Source organism: Gorilla gorilla, chromosome 3, assembly GCF_029281585.2.
Source record: "Gorilla gorilla gorilla isolate KB3781 chromosome 3, NHGRI_mGorGor1-v2.1_pri, whole genome shotgun sequence".
NCBI lineage: Eukaryota > Metazoa > Chordata > Mammalia > Primates > Hominidae > Gorilla > Gorilla gorilla.
This window is the reverse complement of record NC_073227.2, coordinates 96,101,902-96,120,951: the sequence shown is the minus strand read 5'-3', so window position 1 is coordinate 96,120,951 and position 19,050 is coordinate 96,101,902. Positions and strand designations below refer to the sequence as shown.

The 19,050-nt window shown below is 42.5% G+C and overlaps 1 protein-coding gene across 1 annotated transcript in view; it reads left to right on the top strand.

Annotated features, from left to right (window-relative positions):
• The window catches only part of PPEF2 (protein phosphatase with EF-hand domain 2), a 42,711-nt gene extending 24,654 nt beyond the window's left edge, over nt 1–18,057 (top strand). The window contains exons 11-17 of the mRNA XM_055384515.2: nt 1,101–1,487; nt 4,455–4,640; nt 5,601–5,743; nt 10,485–10,591; nt 11,555–11,718; nt 13,380–13,467; nt 17,003–18,057. Of these exons, the coding sequence (XP_055240490.1) occupies nt 1,101–1,487; nt 4,455–4,640; nt 5,601–5,743; nt 10,485–10,591; nt 11,555–11,718; nt 13,380–13,467; nt 17,003–17,256 (1,329 nt within the window). The 3' untranslated portion in view covers nt 17,257–18,057. The remainder of the gene's footprint in view (nt 1–1,100; nt 1,488–4,454; nt 4,641–5,600; nt 5,744–10,484; nt 10,592–11,554; nt 11,719–13,379; nt 13,468–17,002) is intronic.
• The last annotated feature ends 993 nt before the right edge of the window (nt 18,058–19,050 follow it).

Sequence of the window (19,050 nt, the reverse complement as noted above, 5' to 3'; positions counted from 1 at the left end):
GATGAAATAATATGTAAAACAACCCCCCGTGACATGTGTGTACCTATGTAACAAACCTTCGCATATACCCCCAAACCTAAAATAAAAGTTAAAAAAAAAAAGAAGAAGGAAATACAAACAAAAGATACAAGCCCACTGATCATGTGCTTGACTGTCGTGACAATATCATATTGCTATAAATGTTTCTCAGACTTACTCTCAAGGGCTGTACTTACCTTGTCCCAGGCCAGGAACAGTGAACCGACCAGCACTTGTCTGTGGGCACCAGTGTTTAGGACTGACCTGGGTGTCAAAGTGGTACTCTCAAAGGACCTACAGTTCCTTCCTTCCTTCCCTTCTTTCCTTCCTTTCTCTCTCTTTCTTTCTTTTTCTTTCTCTTCTTTCTCTTTCTTCTTTCTTTTTCTTTCTCTCTCTCTTTGTTTTTTTATTGTTTATTTTTTTTTGAGATGGAGTTTCACTCTTGTTGCCCAGGCTAGAGTGCAATGGTGCAATCTTGGCTCACCGCAACCTCCACCTCCCGGGTTCAAGCAATTCTCCTGCCTCAGCCTCCCAAGTAGCTGGGATTACAGGCATGCACCACCACGTCCAGCTAATTTTGTATTTTTAGTAGAGATGGGGTTTCTCCATGTTGGTCAGGCTGGTCTCGAACTCCCAACCTCAGGTGATCAGCCTGCCTCGGGCTCCCAATGTGCTGGGATTACAGGCGTGAGCCACCGCACCTGGCCTCTCTGTTTCTTTTCTTTCTTTCTTTCTTTCTTTCTTTCTTTTTTCAGGGTCTCCCTCTGTTGCTCAGGCTGGAGTGCAGTGGTTGAATCTCAGTTTACTGCAGCCTTGACCTTCTGGGCTCAAGTGATCCTCCCACCTCAGCCTCCCTAGTAGCTGGGACTACAGGCATGTGCCGCCATGACCAGCTCATTTTTTTGTATTTTTTGTAGAGACAGGGTCTTGCCATGTTGCTCAGGCTGGTCTTGAACTCCTGGGCTTGAGTGTTCTGCTGGGCTCAGTCTCCCAAAGTTCTAGGATTACAGGAGTGGGCCACCACACCTGTCTGGGCCTACAGTTTCATTCCAGCATCTGTATCTCTTTCTGGACGTGTTTAGATAGTTTCCACCATGAGGTGCAAAACGAGACAGAAGAGTGAGAAGCAGATGGAGGAGAAGAGAAAAGCCAACCAGAAGAGCTCTGCACAGGGACCCATCCCATGGTTTCTCCCCGAAAGCCGCTCTCTTCCCTCTTCGCCCCTTCGGCTTGGCTCCTACAAGGCCCAGAAAACCAGCAGGTCCTCCAGCATCCCCTGCAGCGGTTCCCTGGACGGGCGGGAGCTCTCCCGGCAGGTGCGGAGCTCCGTGGAACTGGAGCTAGAGCGGTGCCGGCAGCAAGCAGGCCTCCTGGTGACCGGAGAGAAAGAGGGGCCCTCCCGCTCAGCCTCAGAAGCAGACTCTGAAGCCGGAGAGCTGCGGAAGCCCACTCAGGAGGAGTGGAGGCAGGTGAGCGTGGCCAGGCGCTGCTTCCTAGCATGTGGCTGCCAACAGGTCAAACGTCTCCCTTCCATGGAAACTCAGGATATGTTTTGAGGCCCCTCTTTCTCTCTCTTTCTGGGGTAACAACACCCCAGAAGGACACTAGTATTTGCCTGACTCATATGTTTTAGAGTTTTATAAAAGATGGGGATGTGTGGCTGTTAAGCTCTATTGTCTGATAATACTTGGGTTAGTGATTGAGCACTAGTAGGGTAAGAAGATAAGCTACGATTTGTTGGATGCTATTGTGTGCTATTTTTTTTTAATGTGTCAGTAATATAGCTGCCATAGTTCAAGGCCAAAAGGGCTAGGCAGCAGCTTCTTTCCTCTGTTACCAGGCAAGAGCTGTCCCCAGATCTCTAGAACTGTGTCACATGGCCACCCCTAGCTGCAGGGGAGACTTGGAGAGTAAGTAGTATGCAGCGAGGCACCCTGCCACCCCAAACCCGCAGTTCTGTCAGTACGGAAGAAGGAAGAGGAGAATGGACATTGAGTAGGCGCTAACATTACTTGCCAAAATAGATGGCTTAGGCAGCCGACTTCACTGATGATGACTATGGCAGAGAGAGCCCTGAAAAGGCTGTTGTAGCCGTCCAGGTGGGAGATGATTATCGTGAGCTTGTTTTTTTTTTTTTTTTTTTTTCTTTGAGACAATGTCACTCCAGTTGCCCAGGCTGGAGTACAGTGGCATGATCATGACCCACTGTAGCCTGTACTTCCCAGGCTCAGATGATCCTCCTACCTCAGCCTCCCCAGTAGCTGGGACTACCGGTGTGCACCACCATGCCTGGCTAATTTTTGTATTTTTTGAAAAGATAGCATTTCACCATGTTGCCCAGGCTGGTCTTGAACTCCTGAGGCTCAAGCAATCACCCACCTTGGCCTCCCAAAGTGCTGGGATTACAGACGTGAGCCACTGCACCCAGCCTGAGCTGCTGTGCCTGGCCTGTAGTAGTGTTAACAGAATTATAGGAACTTGCTGGTATTCAACCATTTCTGACCCATAAGAATGGCAATCTCATACAGTTCATCCAATAAAGAAATGAATTCAGCCGGGCGCAGTGGCTCATGCCTATAATCCCAGCACTTTGGGAGGCTGAGACGGGCGGATCACGAGGTCAGGAGATAGAGACCATCCTGGTTAACACGGTGAAACCCCGTCTCTACTAAAAATACAAAAAAAATTAGCCAGGCATGGTGGTGGGTGCCTGTAGTCCCAGCTATTCGGGAGGCTGAGGCAGGAGAATGTCATGCGCCCAGGAGGCAGAGCTTGCAGTGAGCCGAGATCGTGCCACTGCACTCCATCCTGGGCGACAGAGCGAGACTCCGTCTCAAAAAAAAAAAAAAAAAGAAAGAAATTCAGAATTATTTAAGAGCTAAAATTAGCAGAACTTGCTGATTGATTGGATGGAGGGTAGTGAGAAAGAGAAGTTGCAGCTGACTCTGAGTCTAGAAGCCTTGGAGAAAGAGATGGTGAGTTTAGTTAATGTTCTGTCAGAGTTATTGATCTGGGCTTCAACACCAATTTAGAATTGAAATTATAAAGTATAGGTCTTTCCTTTTACAAACTGACTCAGTGTTAATGTCTTGATACTTACAAATCGAATGAAGTTTTTCTTTTACAAAAGTACTTTTAGAAAGCATTAAATGTTGGCTAAGTGTGGTGGCTCACGCCTGTAATCCCAGCACTTTGGGAGGCTGAGGTGGGAGGATCATCTGAGGTTAGGAATTCGAGAACAGCCTCTGGTTAACATGGTAAAATCCTGTCTCTACTAAAAAATACAAAAATTAGCCGGGCATGGTGGCACACGCCTGTAATCTCAGCTACTTGAGAGACTGAGGCAGGAGAATCGCTTGAACCTGGGAGGCGGAGGTTACAGTGAGCCAAGATTGCACCACTGCACTCCAGCCTGGGCAACAGAGTGAGACTCTGTCTCAAAAAAAAAACAAAACAAAAGAAAGTATTAAATGACAATAACCAAAATTATTCAGTTATTTCATCTGAGTATTGTATGACTGGCAGTTATTGTTTTCCTGAGTATTAATAATAGAGTAGAAACTGAAGTGCTAGAAAAATTGCTCAACTCTTCTGCAATTATTTATTTATTTATTCGTTTGTTTGTTTGTTTGTTGGAGGTGGAGTCTCGCTCTGTCACCCAGGCTGGAGTGCAGTGGCACGATCTCGGCTCACTGCAACCTCCCTCTCCCAGATTACAGTCATTCTCCTGCCTCAGCCTCCTGAATAGTTGGGATTACAGGTGTGCGCCTCCATGCCTGGCTCATTTTTTTGTATTTTTAGTAAAGACGGGATTTCACATGTTGACCAGGCTGGTCTTGAACTCCTGACCTCAAATGGTCCACCTACCTCAGCCTCCCAAAGTACTGGGATTACAGGTGTGAGCCACCACCATGCCTGGCCTCTTCTGCAATTTGTAAAAAAAAAAAAAAAAAATTCTTAAACTACTTTAAGAAATAAAATGTCGATTGCATTTTCCCAGGACCACATCTGGGGTCTTGTGAATATGCAAGAGACTCTCTTGCCAGTCCCAGGACTTGCGCCTTCTCTTTAGGGCAAATGTCCAGTAGCCTGGAGCATTGGCACTGACTGACGACTACTGGCCATGATCAAAGCTTCTAGCAGGACAACTTCATCTGTTTTACATATTGAGCTTTCATATCAGATTTATTTTCAAGAAAGTGGGTATATGCTTGTCGACAAATATGTAGGCATGCACACATTCATTTTGTGAGTAATAAGAAATTCTGGAACCTTAGAGGTCCAAAATATAAATGTATGTCAAATATTGCTTGCATGGACATTTATTCACTTATTTTTATTCAAATATTTTCCTCCTCCTCTTCCTTTCATTTGAATGACTGTGAATGAATATGTATCTAGTTTTTGGGAAGGAAATCATCTCTTGGTCTTCTCAGGTTGTAGATATCCTGTGGAGTGATCCCATGGCTCAAGAGGGCTGCAAGGCCAACACTATTCGAGGAGGAGGCTGTTATTTTGGGCCTGATGTGACACAGCAGTTGCTACAAAAATACAACCTGCAATTCCTGATCCGTTCACACGAATGCAAACCTGAAGGCTATGAATTCTGTCACAACCGCAAGGTGGGTGCTCCCTCTGCAGCAGCACAGGCTTGTGTGTCACCAAAGTAGTCCGAAGGGCTCAGGCCTGGATGAGCAAAGGCTCTCAGTTTCTAACAACCTACAGACCTTGTATTTGTTACCTACTTGCTCAAAGCAACTAGGTCCTTTACAGTCATTTATCCTTGACTCTTATGTCCTCTTTAAAACCCAAAGTTTGATTAAGGCCACTGTCCACCAATGCCCTGACTGACATGGTCCCATTTTATGAATGGAAATATAAGGCCAGTGTTTTCTCAGCCACACCTCTATTCTTCAGGTCGCTCCCCAGGCAGGGATTCAGGATCATTTGTCTTCTCAGGAGCACAATTAACATCCTGACTAATCTTTGGACATCTCCAAATCCTACAATATTTGTCTCACCTAATACCACTGGTTATACTGTACAAGTTTCTTTATTGCAGGACTTCTGAGTACCTTTAGTTTCCTACCACTGTAAATCTTCAGGAAGAGATACAGTATCTAGCATTTCCCAACGCATTGACTGTGAAAACTTTTTTCATACACCATCTGAGGAGCCACAACATTCCGTAGGAAACTCTGCTTTAAGGCACCACATCAGCTCTCAGAACTCATCTTCTTGCTCATTGTAATGGCCATCCTGGTTTATCAGACCCAGCTTGCCTCTAAGTTGAAGCAAATATGGTGTTTTCTATGACCCTTGCTATTTTCACTTAGGATAAAAATGTGAAGAAGATACATTGTGAAACTATCGGAATTCAAATTTCTATGACTTGAGTCACAACTCTTGCCCTATTAGCATTGATGACTTTAGAAAAAAAAAAGAAAGAAAGAAAGAAAAGGATTCCCAGATGAGCACTAGGAGAAACAGCAGCTTCTGCAGTTGAGTTGGGCCACATAGGATTGAGGGTGAAGGTTTCTTCAGTGAATGTGAATGCCTGTCTCTCTTCTGTTTTGATGTAGGTATTAACGATCTTTTCTGCCTCCAACTACTATGAAGTTGGCAGCAACAGAGGGGCCTATGTCAAACTGGGGCCAGCCCTGACCCCACATATCGTGCAGTATCAAGCTAACAAGGTGACCCACACACTCACCATGAGGCAAAGGCAAGACTTTTCAATGAGTGATTTTCAGAAAAAAAAAAATTATAGTGTTCATAGAATCTTTGAATGAAGTGTCAAACGTTATATTTATTCAAGTTCTACATGAGAATTCAGAATTTGGCTATGTCAGCATGAAGTTCTATTAATACAATAGACATTAGAGTAGGAGTCTCTTCCTTCCCTTCCACACACTCCTAATAGCTCTATCTACCCATCATTAATGGGAGCAACAAATTTGTTTTCTGCAGAAATTATTCTCAGTGGGGCACAGTGGCTCATGCCTGTAATCCCAGCACTCTGGGAGACTAAGGCAGGAGGATAGTTTGAGCCCAGGAATTCCAGACCAGCCTGGGCAACATGGCAAAACCCCATCTCTACAAAAAATTCAAAAATTAGCCTGATGTGGTGGCGTACTCTTGTAGTCCCAGCTACTTGGGAGGCTGAGGTGGGAGGATGGCTTTAGCTTGGGAGGTAGAGTTTGCAGTGAGCCAAGATTGTGCCACTGCCCTCCAGCCTGGGTAACAGAGCAAGACTGTCTCAAAACAACAAACAAACAAAAAAAAAACAAAAAAAAAACAAAACGAAGAAGAAGAAATTATTCTCCATGGCTGCGTCTTGGGTAAAGTCTGCTTACTAAACCACTAAGTCTTTCTGAAGTTACTCTTCTATTTTCTCTCATCTTTAACGGGTTTGTGTTACCCCTACAAGCCACAGCCAGACGTTCTTTCACTGTCTGGAGATTTTGCAGGTGAAATTCAGTGCACAGATTTGTTAATGAGGCCCCTTTCTTTCTGGAAGGAAGCATATAATACTATTCGAATGGTAGATTTTGGCCGGGCGCGGTGGCTCATGCCTGTAATCCCAGCACTTTGGGAGGCCGAGGCGGGTGGATCATTGGAGGTCAGGAATTTGAGACCAGCCTGGCCAACATGGTGAAACCCTGTCTCTACTAAAAATACAAAAAAATTAGCCAGGCGTGGTGGTACACGCCTGTAATCCCAGCTACACGGGAAGCTGAGGCAGGAGAATTGCTGGAACCCAGGAGGTGGAGGTTGCAGTGAGCCGAGATCGCACCACTGCACTCCAGCCTGGGTGACAGAGCAAGGCTCCATCTCAAAAATAAAATAAAATAAATTAAAGTAAAATAAAAATAAATAAATAAATAAATGGTAGCTTTTGAGATGATTCTGAGTTCTTAGTTGAGAGATTACAACCACAAAATGTTATAAAGAATTTATATGGGTAGTCTCACAGTAAATTTAGGCAACAGATATTGTTATTAATTTCAGTTTTGTAGAAGAGATTATTAAAGAACCGACGTTAAATCATCTGACCTGTGGTCACACAGCTAGTCCTTGAGTGAAGGTAGTCCTTGACCGAGGCAATTCTATTTCAGAACCCACACTTTTAATGTCTACACAATATTGCCTCCTACAATGAAGATGGCCTCAGAGTATATAAGATGCTAACAGATACAGTTTTACTGCTATTGAACATGCTTCTTTAAGTATTCAGCCTAACAGAGTTAGAAATTAAGATCGGCAAAGCTAGCATAAATCAGGTGGATAGAGAACATGTTAGTATTTAGCATTTACCCTTGTGTGAGTGCTATAAAAGTGCATTATTTTAAATCATTCTCAAGTTATTAAATATAGGCCAGCCTCACTTAAAAAGAAGAATTATGTAAAAATATAAACCTACCAAGTGAATGTCAGACCTACTGTGCAGCAAAATCATCTGTGGAGCTTTATAAAAAATCAGCCATTTGAGCCTCATCCAACCCTACCAAATTAGAATCTCCAGGGGTGAGCCCTGGTACCTGGAGTGCAGAACTATCATCCCATAGGATTTAGGGGTTGTCACTGCAAAAAGAGTCATTCTAGGATTCCCTACAGTGAATCCTACAGTGAATAGTGTAGGATTCCCTGCAGTGAATCCTACAGTGAATAGTGTAGGATTCCCTGCAGTGAATCCTACAGTGAATAGTGTAGGATTCCCTGCAGTAGTAATAGTAGTAATAGTAATGTAGTAATGTAATGTAGTAATGTAATAGTAAAGTAGGATTCCCTACAGTGAATAGTGTGTTTCAATAAGATAGTCAAAAAGCATTCAACTCTTTGAAACCTTCATTGATTGCATTAAATAAGTACAACATCACCTGATTTACCCAGAAATCACTTATCCCAGTGACTTCAACTGTATGAAGCATAATGGAGAACTTAGAAAAAAGGAGGGAAATGTCTCTGAGCAGCCATAATTGATGATGTCTCAATGTCCATAAACCGAAGATAACATCCTTGTTTTTCTTTTTTCTTTTTTTTTCTTTTTTTTGTGAGACAGGGTCTCGCTGTGTCACCCAGGCTGTAGTACAGTGGCATGATGACAGGTCACTGCAGCCTCGACCTGCTAGTGTTAAGAGATCCTCCCACTTCAGCTACCTCACACCTGGTACTACAGGCGAGCGCCACCATGCCCAGATAATTTTTTAAATTTTTTGTAGAGACAAAGTCTCACTATTCTGCCCAGGCTGGTCTCAAACTCCTGAGCTCAAGCGATCCTCCTGCCTTGGCCTCCCAAAGTGCTAGGATTACAGGTGTGAGCCACCATGCCTGGCCTGATAACATGCTCTTCTTAGAGGAATCCTCAGTCAGAGTCCATTTACTTTTTGTTTCAATCCACTTCTCACAATAATAGAGAGCCAGCTTGGAGCCAGCATAGCCAGATAGGTATCTGGCCTCACTCCTTGGTAGCTATGTGACCTCGACCTAATTACTATCTCTGTCTGTAATGGGCATAATGGACTTAATGTTATCGTTCTTTCTTCAATGAGTGTTGAGGGATTTAATGAGATAATCCATGTAGAGCTCTGCATTTAGTAAGTGCTTACTAAGTGTTACTTGACGTAGGGACAGGAAAGCCTTGTACATCCAGATAGCTTTCAAGGCCATTGCCCTACTCCATCCTTGCATAACTCTCCATGACTACAGATTACCAGGAGCAGCTTAAATGCTTTGTCTAACTAGTGGTTCTTAAACTTTTTAGGAGTCCCATACTTCTGTTAGCCTCTGATAAAACAACAAACTGTCTACAAAAAATTCACTTATGCTCACATACCTGTGAAATTTGGGGTGAGTTTTAGGTGGTTCACACTTTCTTTTCCTTTTGTAGAGACAGGGCCTTGCTCTATCACCAAGGCCAGGGTATAGTAGCATGATCATAGCTTACTGTAACCTCGAACTCCTGGGCTCAAGCAATCCTCCTGCCATAGTCTCCCAAGTAACTGAGATTACAGGCATGCACCACCATGCCTGGCTAATTTTTAAAAGTTTTTTTGTGAAGAAACCCAGCCTAGCTGTGTTGCCCAGGGTGGTCTTGAGCTCCTGGCCTCAAGTGATCCTCCCACTTCAGCCTCCCAAAGTGCTGGGATTATAGGCATGAGCCACCATGCCTAACTGGTTCACAATTTTTTGTGTTTTTTGAGACAGGGTCTCACTCTGGTTGTCCAGGCTGGAGTGCAGTGGCGCGATCTTGGCTCACTGCAGCCTCGACCTCCCAGGCTCAGGTGATTTTCCCACCTTAGCCTCCCAAGTAGCTGGGACCATAGGCACGTGCCACCATGCCAGGCTAGGTTCACACTCTTTTAAGGATCTATGTAGCCCACTTAAAGACTGTCATGTTAAATGCCTTCAATTGCAGTAAGATTTTCATCAAACATGATTTAATTTTTTTTAACTTTTAACATGGGAAAAGATAGGTTATCTGGTCATTATTTATAGAATGATTGGTTCCTCAATAAGACATTACAAGTAATCTTTTATCTCTTTTTATATTCTTTTTTTTTTTTTTTTTTGAGACAGGGTCTTACTTTTTCACCCAGGCTGGAGTGCAGTGGTGCGATCTTGGCTCACTGCAGCCTCTACCTCCTGGGTTCAAGTGATCCTCCCACCTCAGCCCCACAAGCATCTGGGACTACAGGGACGCGCCACCATGCCTGGCTAATTTTTTTTTTTTGTACTTTGAGTAGAGACGGGGGTTTTGCCATGTTGCCAAGGCTGGTCTCGAACTCCTGGGCTCAAGGAATCCACCCACCTTGGCCTCCCAGAGTGCTGGGATTACAGGCATGAGCCACCACGCCAAGCCTCTTTTTATGTTCTTGTTCATTCAACTACAGATATTTATTGAGCACTTACTTTGGGCCAAGTACTGTGCCCAGCATTACTCTATTGACCCAATAAGAATGAAAAAACTAAACTAGTGTTATTTTGTTATTCATAAATTTTGCCTTCTGTTTCACATGATAATAAATTACAAGAAATGCACAACAATTGTGATAACAGATACTATTTGGTGAGTGCTTTCTATGTGCCAGGCTTTCTTCTAAGTGCTGTACATGAAATTACTCATTGTAATCTTCACAATAATCCTGTGAAGTGGAGACAGGTACCATTTTAATCACTGTTTTACGGGTGGGAAAACTGAAGCACAGGATGATTAGATAACTTTACCACAGAGGTGATCCTTCTCCAGAACTTCTTCTCTAACCACTGTCCCATACCAGGAAGGACAGTGGCATTCCCCATACTCATCCTGTTTGTGTACAACAGGGAAGAGTAAAGGAGCTCTCCCTCAAAAACTGAGCTCTTGGGAGACTGATATGTTAGGAAAGAGAGAGTGGAAATACAGTAAAATCTCTATTTTTTCTATACCAGTGTGTTAAAATGTCGCTTTTCATCTCCTGTCCCAGGATTAGCAGAGTGGAGGAGTCGGCTCTGAGAGCTCTGAGGGAGAAGCTGTTTGCTCATTCTTCAGATCTTCTCAGTGAATTTAAGAAGCATGATGCAGATAAAGTCGGTAAGAATGATCAAGTTAAAGATTCACAGAGGAAGGAAGCTAGCCAGAAAATCTCTGTCTTACACTAGTTAGCAAATAAATATTTGTTGCTTTAATGAGTGACCCAAAGTTCCCTTTGGCTATATCCTCCATTTTATTCAACTTAATGTCTCATTTATTCTAACTAAATTTTAAAATTGTAAGCTTTTAACAAAATATGAACTTAGCCAAATAGAGAGGGTGAAAAGAAATAGAGTCACGGAAGGATAACATGGCCAGAACCAAGCAAAGAACACGTGGGAGAAGTTATAAGAGTATAAGACTGGCAAAAGATGAATGACTTGACTTGTTGAAGCTGAGTCTGTGTTTACCTAGGTATTTCATGATTTATTATCCAAGCTAAAAATGTTGTCTGCTCAACTAATGGAATTTCTAATGGACATTGACAAAATATATCCCTATTTAAAAACAGCAGTAACATTTATGAATTCATAGTAATATCTTTTCACATACACATACTGTAGCCTTCCAAGAGTTTCAGTGGATATATTCTAAGGAATTTAGGTGGTTTAATTTTTTTAAATAACCAATGCTGTAGATATATAATATTTTATGATATCATTTACAAGACTTTTATGTGGCTTGCAGAAGTATTGCCAGATTTAGTAAACAAAAATGTAAAATGCCTAATTAAGTTTGAATTACAGACAAGCAGATAGACAACAAATAATTTTTATGCAATATTTGGCACTTTTATATACTTTACTGTCTGTCTTCAATTAAAATTTAACTGGACATCTTGTATTTTATCTGGCAAGCCTAGCTTCCAGCCAACTCTGCTACTATCAACAAAAATAGTGACAGTGCCCATTATTTCTATTACCTGCAGATAGTAAGAAGGATGTCAGGATAAAAATATACACACCATTGGGCAGGAAACTAGACTTCTAGGTGACAAGGCAACAAGTTAGCTCTCACCTGTAGGTTTAATCACCTTGAGTGACTGGGCAGCAGCGGTGGAGTCTGTGTTGCATCTAGGACTGCCATGGCGGATGCTGAGGCCACAGCTGGTGAACAGCTCAGCAGACAACATGCTGGAGTACAAGTCTTGGCTGAAGAACTTGGCCAAGGAACAACTGAGTCGCGAGGTAACGGTGTGGTAATGGTGGATGAGAGCACATGTGGGCTATGATACTCCTTAGAGAGAACTTGATTCAGAAACAACCAACTAGTAATAGCCCAAAAAGCTGGATGGGTGAGAAAGGGGAATAACTATTTCTTGAGTTTTTATGTGTCAGGCTTTTGTGTTAAGTGGTTTTCATACATTGCCTCAGTTAATCCTCAAAACCACTCCAAGAAGTACACATTATCAGCACCATTACTCTTATGAGGACACTGCCCACATAGGTTAGCAACTTGCCTGAGGTCATAGAATGACTAAGTTGGGACTCAAGCCAAGGTCTGTCTTACCTCAAGGCCCATTTTCTTTCTTCAACACCATGGTGCTTACCCTACTTAAAAAGTATTTATTCAATAACTGCTTATAAAATATGTAACGTATGTGCAACCTTGGGCTAGGTACTTCTTTTAACAGTGTTACTGCAATATAATTTACATACCATGCAGTTCATCCATTTAAAGTGTATAATTCGGCTGGGTGCGGTGGCTCACTCCTGTAATCCTAGCACTTTGGGAGGCTGAGGAGGGTGGATCACTTGAGGCCAGGAGTTCGAGACCAGCCTGGCCAACACGATGAAACCCCGTCTCTTCTAAAAATACAAAAATTAGCTGGGTGTGGTGGCATATGCCTGTAGACCCAGCTATTGGGAGGCGAGGTAGGAGAATTGCTTGAACCCAGGAGGCAGAGGTTGCAGTGAGCCAAGACCATGCCATTGCACTCCAGCCTGGGCAACACAGCGAGACTCTGTTTAAAAAAACAAATCTGAAAGGCTCCAAAGTCCAAAACTTTTTGAGTGCCAACACGATGCCACAAGTGAAAAATTCCACATCTGACACCTTTGCTTTCTGATGGTTCAATGTATGCAAAGTTTGTTTCATGCACAAAATTATTAAAAATATTTTATAAAATTACCTTCAGGCAACCAGGCACGGTGGCTCATGCTTGTAATCCCAGCACTTTGGGAGACCGAGGCGGGCAGATCACCTGAGGTTGGAAGTTCGAGACTAGCCTGACCAAAATGGAGAAACCCCGTCTCTACTAAAAATACAAAAATTAGCCGGGCGTGGTGGCGCATGCCTGTAAGCCCAGCTACTTGGGAGGCCAAGGCAGGAGAATCGCTTGAACCCGGGAGGCGGAGGTTGCAGTGAGCTGAGATTGGGCCATTGCACTCCAGCCTGGACAACGAGAGTGAAACTCCATCTCAAAACAAACAAACAAAAATTACATTCAGGCTAGATGTATAAGGTGTATATGAAACAAAAATTAATTTTATGTTTAAACTTGGGTCCCATACCCAAGATATCTCATTATGTACAGGTAAATATTACAATGTCTGAAGAAATCCAAAATTCAAAACATTTCTGGTCCCAAGCATTTCAGACAAGGCATACACAACCTGTATGTGCAATCATCACCAGTCAATTTTAGAAGGTTTTCATCATGGGTGAGGTGCTTCTTAAACCACTAGATTATTTGGTGGGCTGAACTGGGTAGAGGGAATGGAGGGATGGCAAAATATTTTCAGGTTTTTTCAAGAATGTGTGATTGTCAGGGTTGATTGTGTGTTAATTATATATTGGAACAAGCCTAAACATATGACAAAGAAGGAAAATGAATTTTTTCTTGCAGAACATACAATCAAGTTTGCTGGAAACATTGTATCGAAACCGATCCAACCTAGAGACCATTTTTAGGATCATAGACAGTGATCATTCAGGTAAAGGCACTCATTATTCTATCACTTTTGAAGCACTGCAAGTATTTTATCTTAAACCCTTAATCTCCTTCCTGATTCATCCTCATTCATCTCCACTCAGGCATTTGGAGAGCAAGGTAAGAAGATTAGTGCTTATAAATGACAGAAACTAGGAAAGTACTTGAGTAGTATAAGCAGCCCATAGAGAAAGAAGTGGGGCAGAGAAGAATGAAGACAAACTGAATGAGAGCTTCTTATAGGAAGAATAATTATTAGAAGATGTGATATCCTCTGGACATGGTGACTCACACCTGTAATGCCAGCACTTTGGGAGGCCAAGGCAGGTGAATCACCTGAAGTCAGGAGTTCGAGACCAGTCTGGCCAACATGGAGAAACCCAGTCTCTACTAAAAATACAAAAATTAGGCGGGCGTGGTGGCACATGTCTGTAATCCCAGGTACTTGGGAGGCTGAGGCAGGAGAATTGCTTGTACCCGGGAGGCGGAGGTTGCAGTGAGCCGAGGTCGTGCCACTGGACTCCAGCCTCGGTGACAGAGTGAGACTCTGTCGCAAAAAAAAAAAAAAAAAGAAGAAAGAAAGAAAGATGTGATATCCTTTACATTACCATCGAAGATAGCCACAAAGTAATGAAAAGTGCTTAGAATAGAAAGGCGTTTGCAACCTCACTCCCAAAATGTTTTTTTTTAACTTTAAATTTTGAAATATATAGATTCACAGGAAGTTATAAAAAAAAATATATGGTGAGGTCCTGTACATCCTCATCCTGTTCCCCCAATGGTACAAAGGCTTTTTTCAATGTTATTATTGGTTTCTTTTAAGGCATAATTCACAAACCATATAATTTACCTGTATGAAGTATGCAATTTAGTGGTTCTTGGTATAGTCGCAAGATTGTGTAACCATCACCACTATCTAATGTTAGAACTTTTTTTTTTTTTTTTTTGAGATGGAGTCTCCCTCTGCCACCCAGGCTGGAGTGCAGTGGCACAATCTCGGATCACTGCAACCTCCACCTCCTGGGTTCAAGTGATTCCCCTGCCTCAGCCTCCTGAGTAGCTAGGACTACAGGCGTGTGCCACCACACCCGGCTATTTTTTTTTTTTTTTTTTTGTATTTTTAGTAGAGACAGGATTTCACCATGTTAGCCAGGATGGTCTCGATCTCCTGACCTTGTGATTCACCCACCTAGATCTCCCAAAGTGCTGGGATTACAGGCGTGAACCACTGCGCCTGGCCTAGAACATTTTAATCACCCCAGAAAGAACTCTCATACCTATTAGCAATTACTCCTCATTCCCTATCCCTCCTCCACGAGACCCTGGCAACCACTAATCTACTTTCTGTCTCTATGGATTTGCCTGTTCTGGACATTTGATATAAATGGAGTCATGCAAAATATGGCCTTTGGTGTCTGGATTATGTCACCTAGCCTGTGTTCAAGATTCATCCATGTTGCAGCAGTATCAGTTTTTCATTCCTTTTTATGACTGAATAATATTCCACTGTGCGGCCAGAACTTTTATTTATCCAGTCATTAGTTGATTGACTTTGGATTGTTTCTACTTTTGGCTACTATGAACAATGCTGCTATGAACATTCATGTGTGACTTTTTGTGTCAATATGTGTTTTCAGTTTTCTTGGGTTTATATCTAGGAGTGTAATTGCCTGGTCATATGGTGATTCTATGTTTAACTTTTTGAGGAATTACCAAACCATTTCTCACAGTAGCTGTACATATGTATATTGCCACCAACAATGTATGAGGGTTCCAGTTTCTCTACATCCTCACCAACGCTTGTTATTTTCCATCTTTGTTTTTTGTGGGTTTTTTGTTTTAGTTTTTATTATACCCATTCTACTGCAGTTTTGACTTTCATTTCCTTAATAACTAATGATGTTGAACATTTTCATGTGCTTATTGGCCATTTGTATATCTCTTTTGGAGAAATGTCTATTCAAATCCTTTGTCCATTTTTAAATTGGGCTATTTGTCTTTTTATTTGAGTTGTAAGAGTTATTCATATATTCTGGGTACTAGGACATTATCAGACATATGCCTTGCAAATTTTTTTTCTGATTTCATGGATTGTCTTTTCACTTTCTTGGTAGTGCCCTTTGATGCCCGAAAGTTTTTTTTTTTTTTTTTTTTTTTTTTTTGAGATGGAGTCTCGCTCTGTCACCTAGGCTGGAGTGCAGTGGTACGATCTTGGCTCACTGCAACCTCCGCCTCCTGGGTTCAAGCAATTCTTCTGCCTCAGCCTGCTGAGTAGCTGGGACTACAGGCACCTGCCACCATGCCCAGCTAATTTTTGTATTTTTAGTAGAGACGGGGTTTCACCATATTGGCCAGACTGGTCTTGAACTCCTGACCGTGTGATCTGCCCACCTCTGCCTCCCAAAGTGCTGGGATTACAGGCGTGAGCCACTGCGACCAGCCTGATACCCAAAAGTTTTTAATTTTGAAAAAGTCCAATTTATTTTTTCTTTTGTTGTTTATGCTTTTGGTGTTATAGCTTTTTTTTAGCTATAAAACTGTTGCATAGGCCGGTCACGGTGGCTCACGCCTGTAATCCCAGCACTTTGGGAGGCCGAGGTAGGTGGATCAAGAGGTCAGGAGATCGAGACCATCCTGGCTAACATGGTGAAACCCCGTCTCTACTAAAAATACAAAAAATTAGCCAGGTGTGGTGGTGGGCGCCTGTAGTCCCAGCTACTCGGGAGGCTGAGGCAGGAGAATGGCGTGAACCCAGGAGGCAGAGCTTGCAGTGAGCTGAGATTGTGCCACTGCACTCCAGCCTGGGTGACAGAGCGAGACTCCGTCTCAAAAAAAAAAACAAAACTGTTGCATAACCTAAGATCACAAAGATTTACACTTATGTTTGCTTCTAAGAGTTTTAGAGTTTTAGCTCTTACATTTAGGTCTTTGATCCATATAGAGTTAGTTTTTTTTTATATAGTGTTAGGTAGGTGTCTAGCTTTACTCTTTTTGCATGTGAATATCTGCTTGTCCCCCATCACTGTTGAAAAAAACCATTCTTTCCCCATTAAAGGATCTTGGGACCCTTGTAAAAAAATCAGTTGACTATAGATGTATGGGGTCCAAAGGATTTTAATGGCCAGAATAAATTAGTATATGTTTGAGATGATTAAATGCAGGGTTTCTCAACAGTGGTACTGTTGATAATTCTTTGTTGTAGGGTCCATCTTGTGCATTATAAGATGTTTGGCAGCATGTCTGGCCTTTATTTATTAGATGCCAGTAGCACCTCACCTCCATCTTAGTCATAACAAACAATAATGTCTCCAGACATCGCCAAATATCCCCTGGAGGGAGGGGAGCAAAATTGCTCCCAGCTGAAAATCATTGGTGAGCCAGTGGGTTTGTGTGATCCTCTTGGGAGTTTAAATTAGATACTAGGATTTGGGTGTCTCTCTGTTTAGCAGTAGGGAGCAGGTGTCCTTGTAAGAATGTCAGAGAAAATGAACATTAAAAACTAGACTAATGCACTGAAGTGATTTCCTCCCTCTGATAAGGGTTCATCTCACTGGACGAGTTCAGGCAGACCTGGAAGCTGTTCAGCTCTCATATGAATATCGACATTACAGATGACTGCATCTGTGACCTTGCTCGGAGCATTGATTTCAACAAAGATGGCCACATTGATATCAATGAGTTCCTGGAGGCCTTCCGCCTTGTGGAGAAATCCTGCCCAGAGGGCAATGCCTCAGAATGCCCACAAGCTACAAATGCTAAAGACAGTGGCTGCAGCAGTCCAGGTGCACACTAAGAACAGCCTGGTCTTCATCACCCAAAGTGCCTCATAGGCAATGCTCAGCCTCTCGCTAGACTATCTCCCTTATTCTCCATGTGAAACTTTATGCTGAAAATTTACCTATCTATATGCATCAGAATCACCTGTGTATTTCAGTGTGGAGGGGTGGGTTGGGGTGTTGTGTATGTATGTGTTTTAAGTATATGAGTGCCCCAACCCCACCTCACAATCTTCACAAAGTAGAACTTAGGTATAATGTTTTTAAATTCTAAAGTCCACTTCAATTAAGAACCACTGACAATTTAACTCTCTCATTGTTTTTATTTTATACTTTTTTTTGAGATGGAGTTTCTCTCTTGTTGCCCAGGCTGGAGTGCATTGGCGCGATCTCGGCTCACCGCAAACTCCGCCTCCCAGGCGATTCTCCTGCCTCAGCCTCCTGAGTAGCTGGGATTACAGGCATGCACCACCACACCAGGCTAATTTTGTATTTCTAGTAGAGACAGGGTTTCTCCATGTTGGTCAGGCTGGTCTTGAACTCCCAACCTCAGGTGATCCACCCTCCTCAGCCTCCCAATGTGCTGGGATCACAGGCATGAGCCACCGCACCGAGCCTATTTTATACTTTTTATTTATTGTCTTTAACAATGTCATATTGGTAAAGGAAAGTTATTTTTAAAAATTGTATTGTAATTCCATGACCCAAGCATATGGATTTTCTTCATTATTTACTTTTTCTTACTTGTTACTGTAGTGTTTATATAATTTTATGTTCTGCTTTTAAAAAAATAAATTCATATCTAATTGTAAACCCTTTCCCATGTGCTTCCCTTGTGATTCTGTATTCTTCATGATAATTAGTTTAATGCTTGCATAATTTTCTTTGAAGTGAATGTGCTATAATCTATGCAGCCCTTCTCCAATTGTTAAACATGTGTATTATTTCCACTTTTTCATTATTAGAAATAACACTAGGGAGAGTGTTAGGACAAATACCTAATGCATGCGGGGCTTAAAACCTAGATAACAGCCGGGCGCCGTGGCTCACGCCTGTAATCCCAGCACTTTAGGAGGCTGAGGCGGGCGGATCACGAGGTGAGGAGATCGAGACCATCCTGGCTAACACGGCGAAACCCCGTCTCTACTAAAAAAATACAAAAAATTAGCCGGGCGGGTGCCTGTAGTCCCAGCTACTCGGGAGGCTGAGGCAGGAGAATGGCGTGAACCCGGGAGGCGGAGCTTGAGATCGCGCCACTGCACTCCAGCCTGGGTGACAGAGCGAGATTCCATCTCAAAAAAAAAAACAAACCTAGATGACAGGTTGATAGGTGCAGCGAACCACCATGGCACATGTATACCTATGTGTATACATATGTGTAACAAACCTGCATGTTCAGCACATGTAGCCAAGAACTTAAAGTAAAATTAAAAAAAAAAACCATAGTTAATAACATAGTGCATACAGCTTATTTTACACAAATCTTTTGAATTTTACATTTTAGTGGTATAAAATCCCAGGAATGGGATTACTTTGACAAAGGATGTTGTATTAGTCTAGGTGCTTCAGAGAAACAGAACCAATATGAAATTTACATAAGTATTTACTATTAAGAATTGGCTTACATGATTATGGAGGCTGAAAAGTCCTAAGATCTGCAGCTGGCAAGCTGGAGAACCAGGAGAGCCAATGGTGTCAGTTACAGTCTAAGTCCAAAGGCCTTAGACTCAGAAGAGCCTTTGGAGTCAGTTCCAGTTCATGTTTGAGTAGGCAGAAAAAAACCAATGTCCCTGCTCAAAGGCAGTAAGACA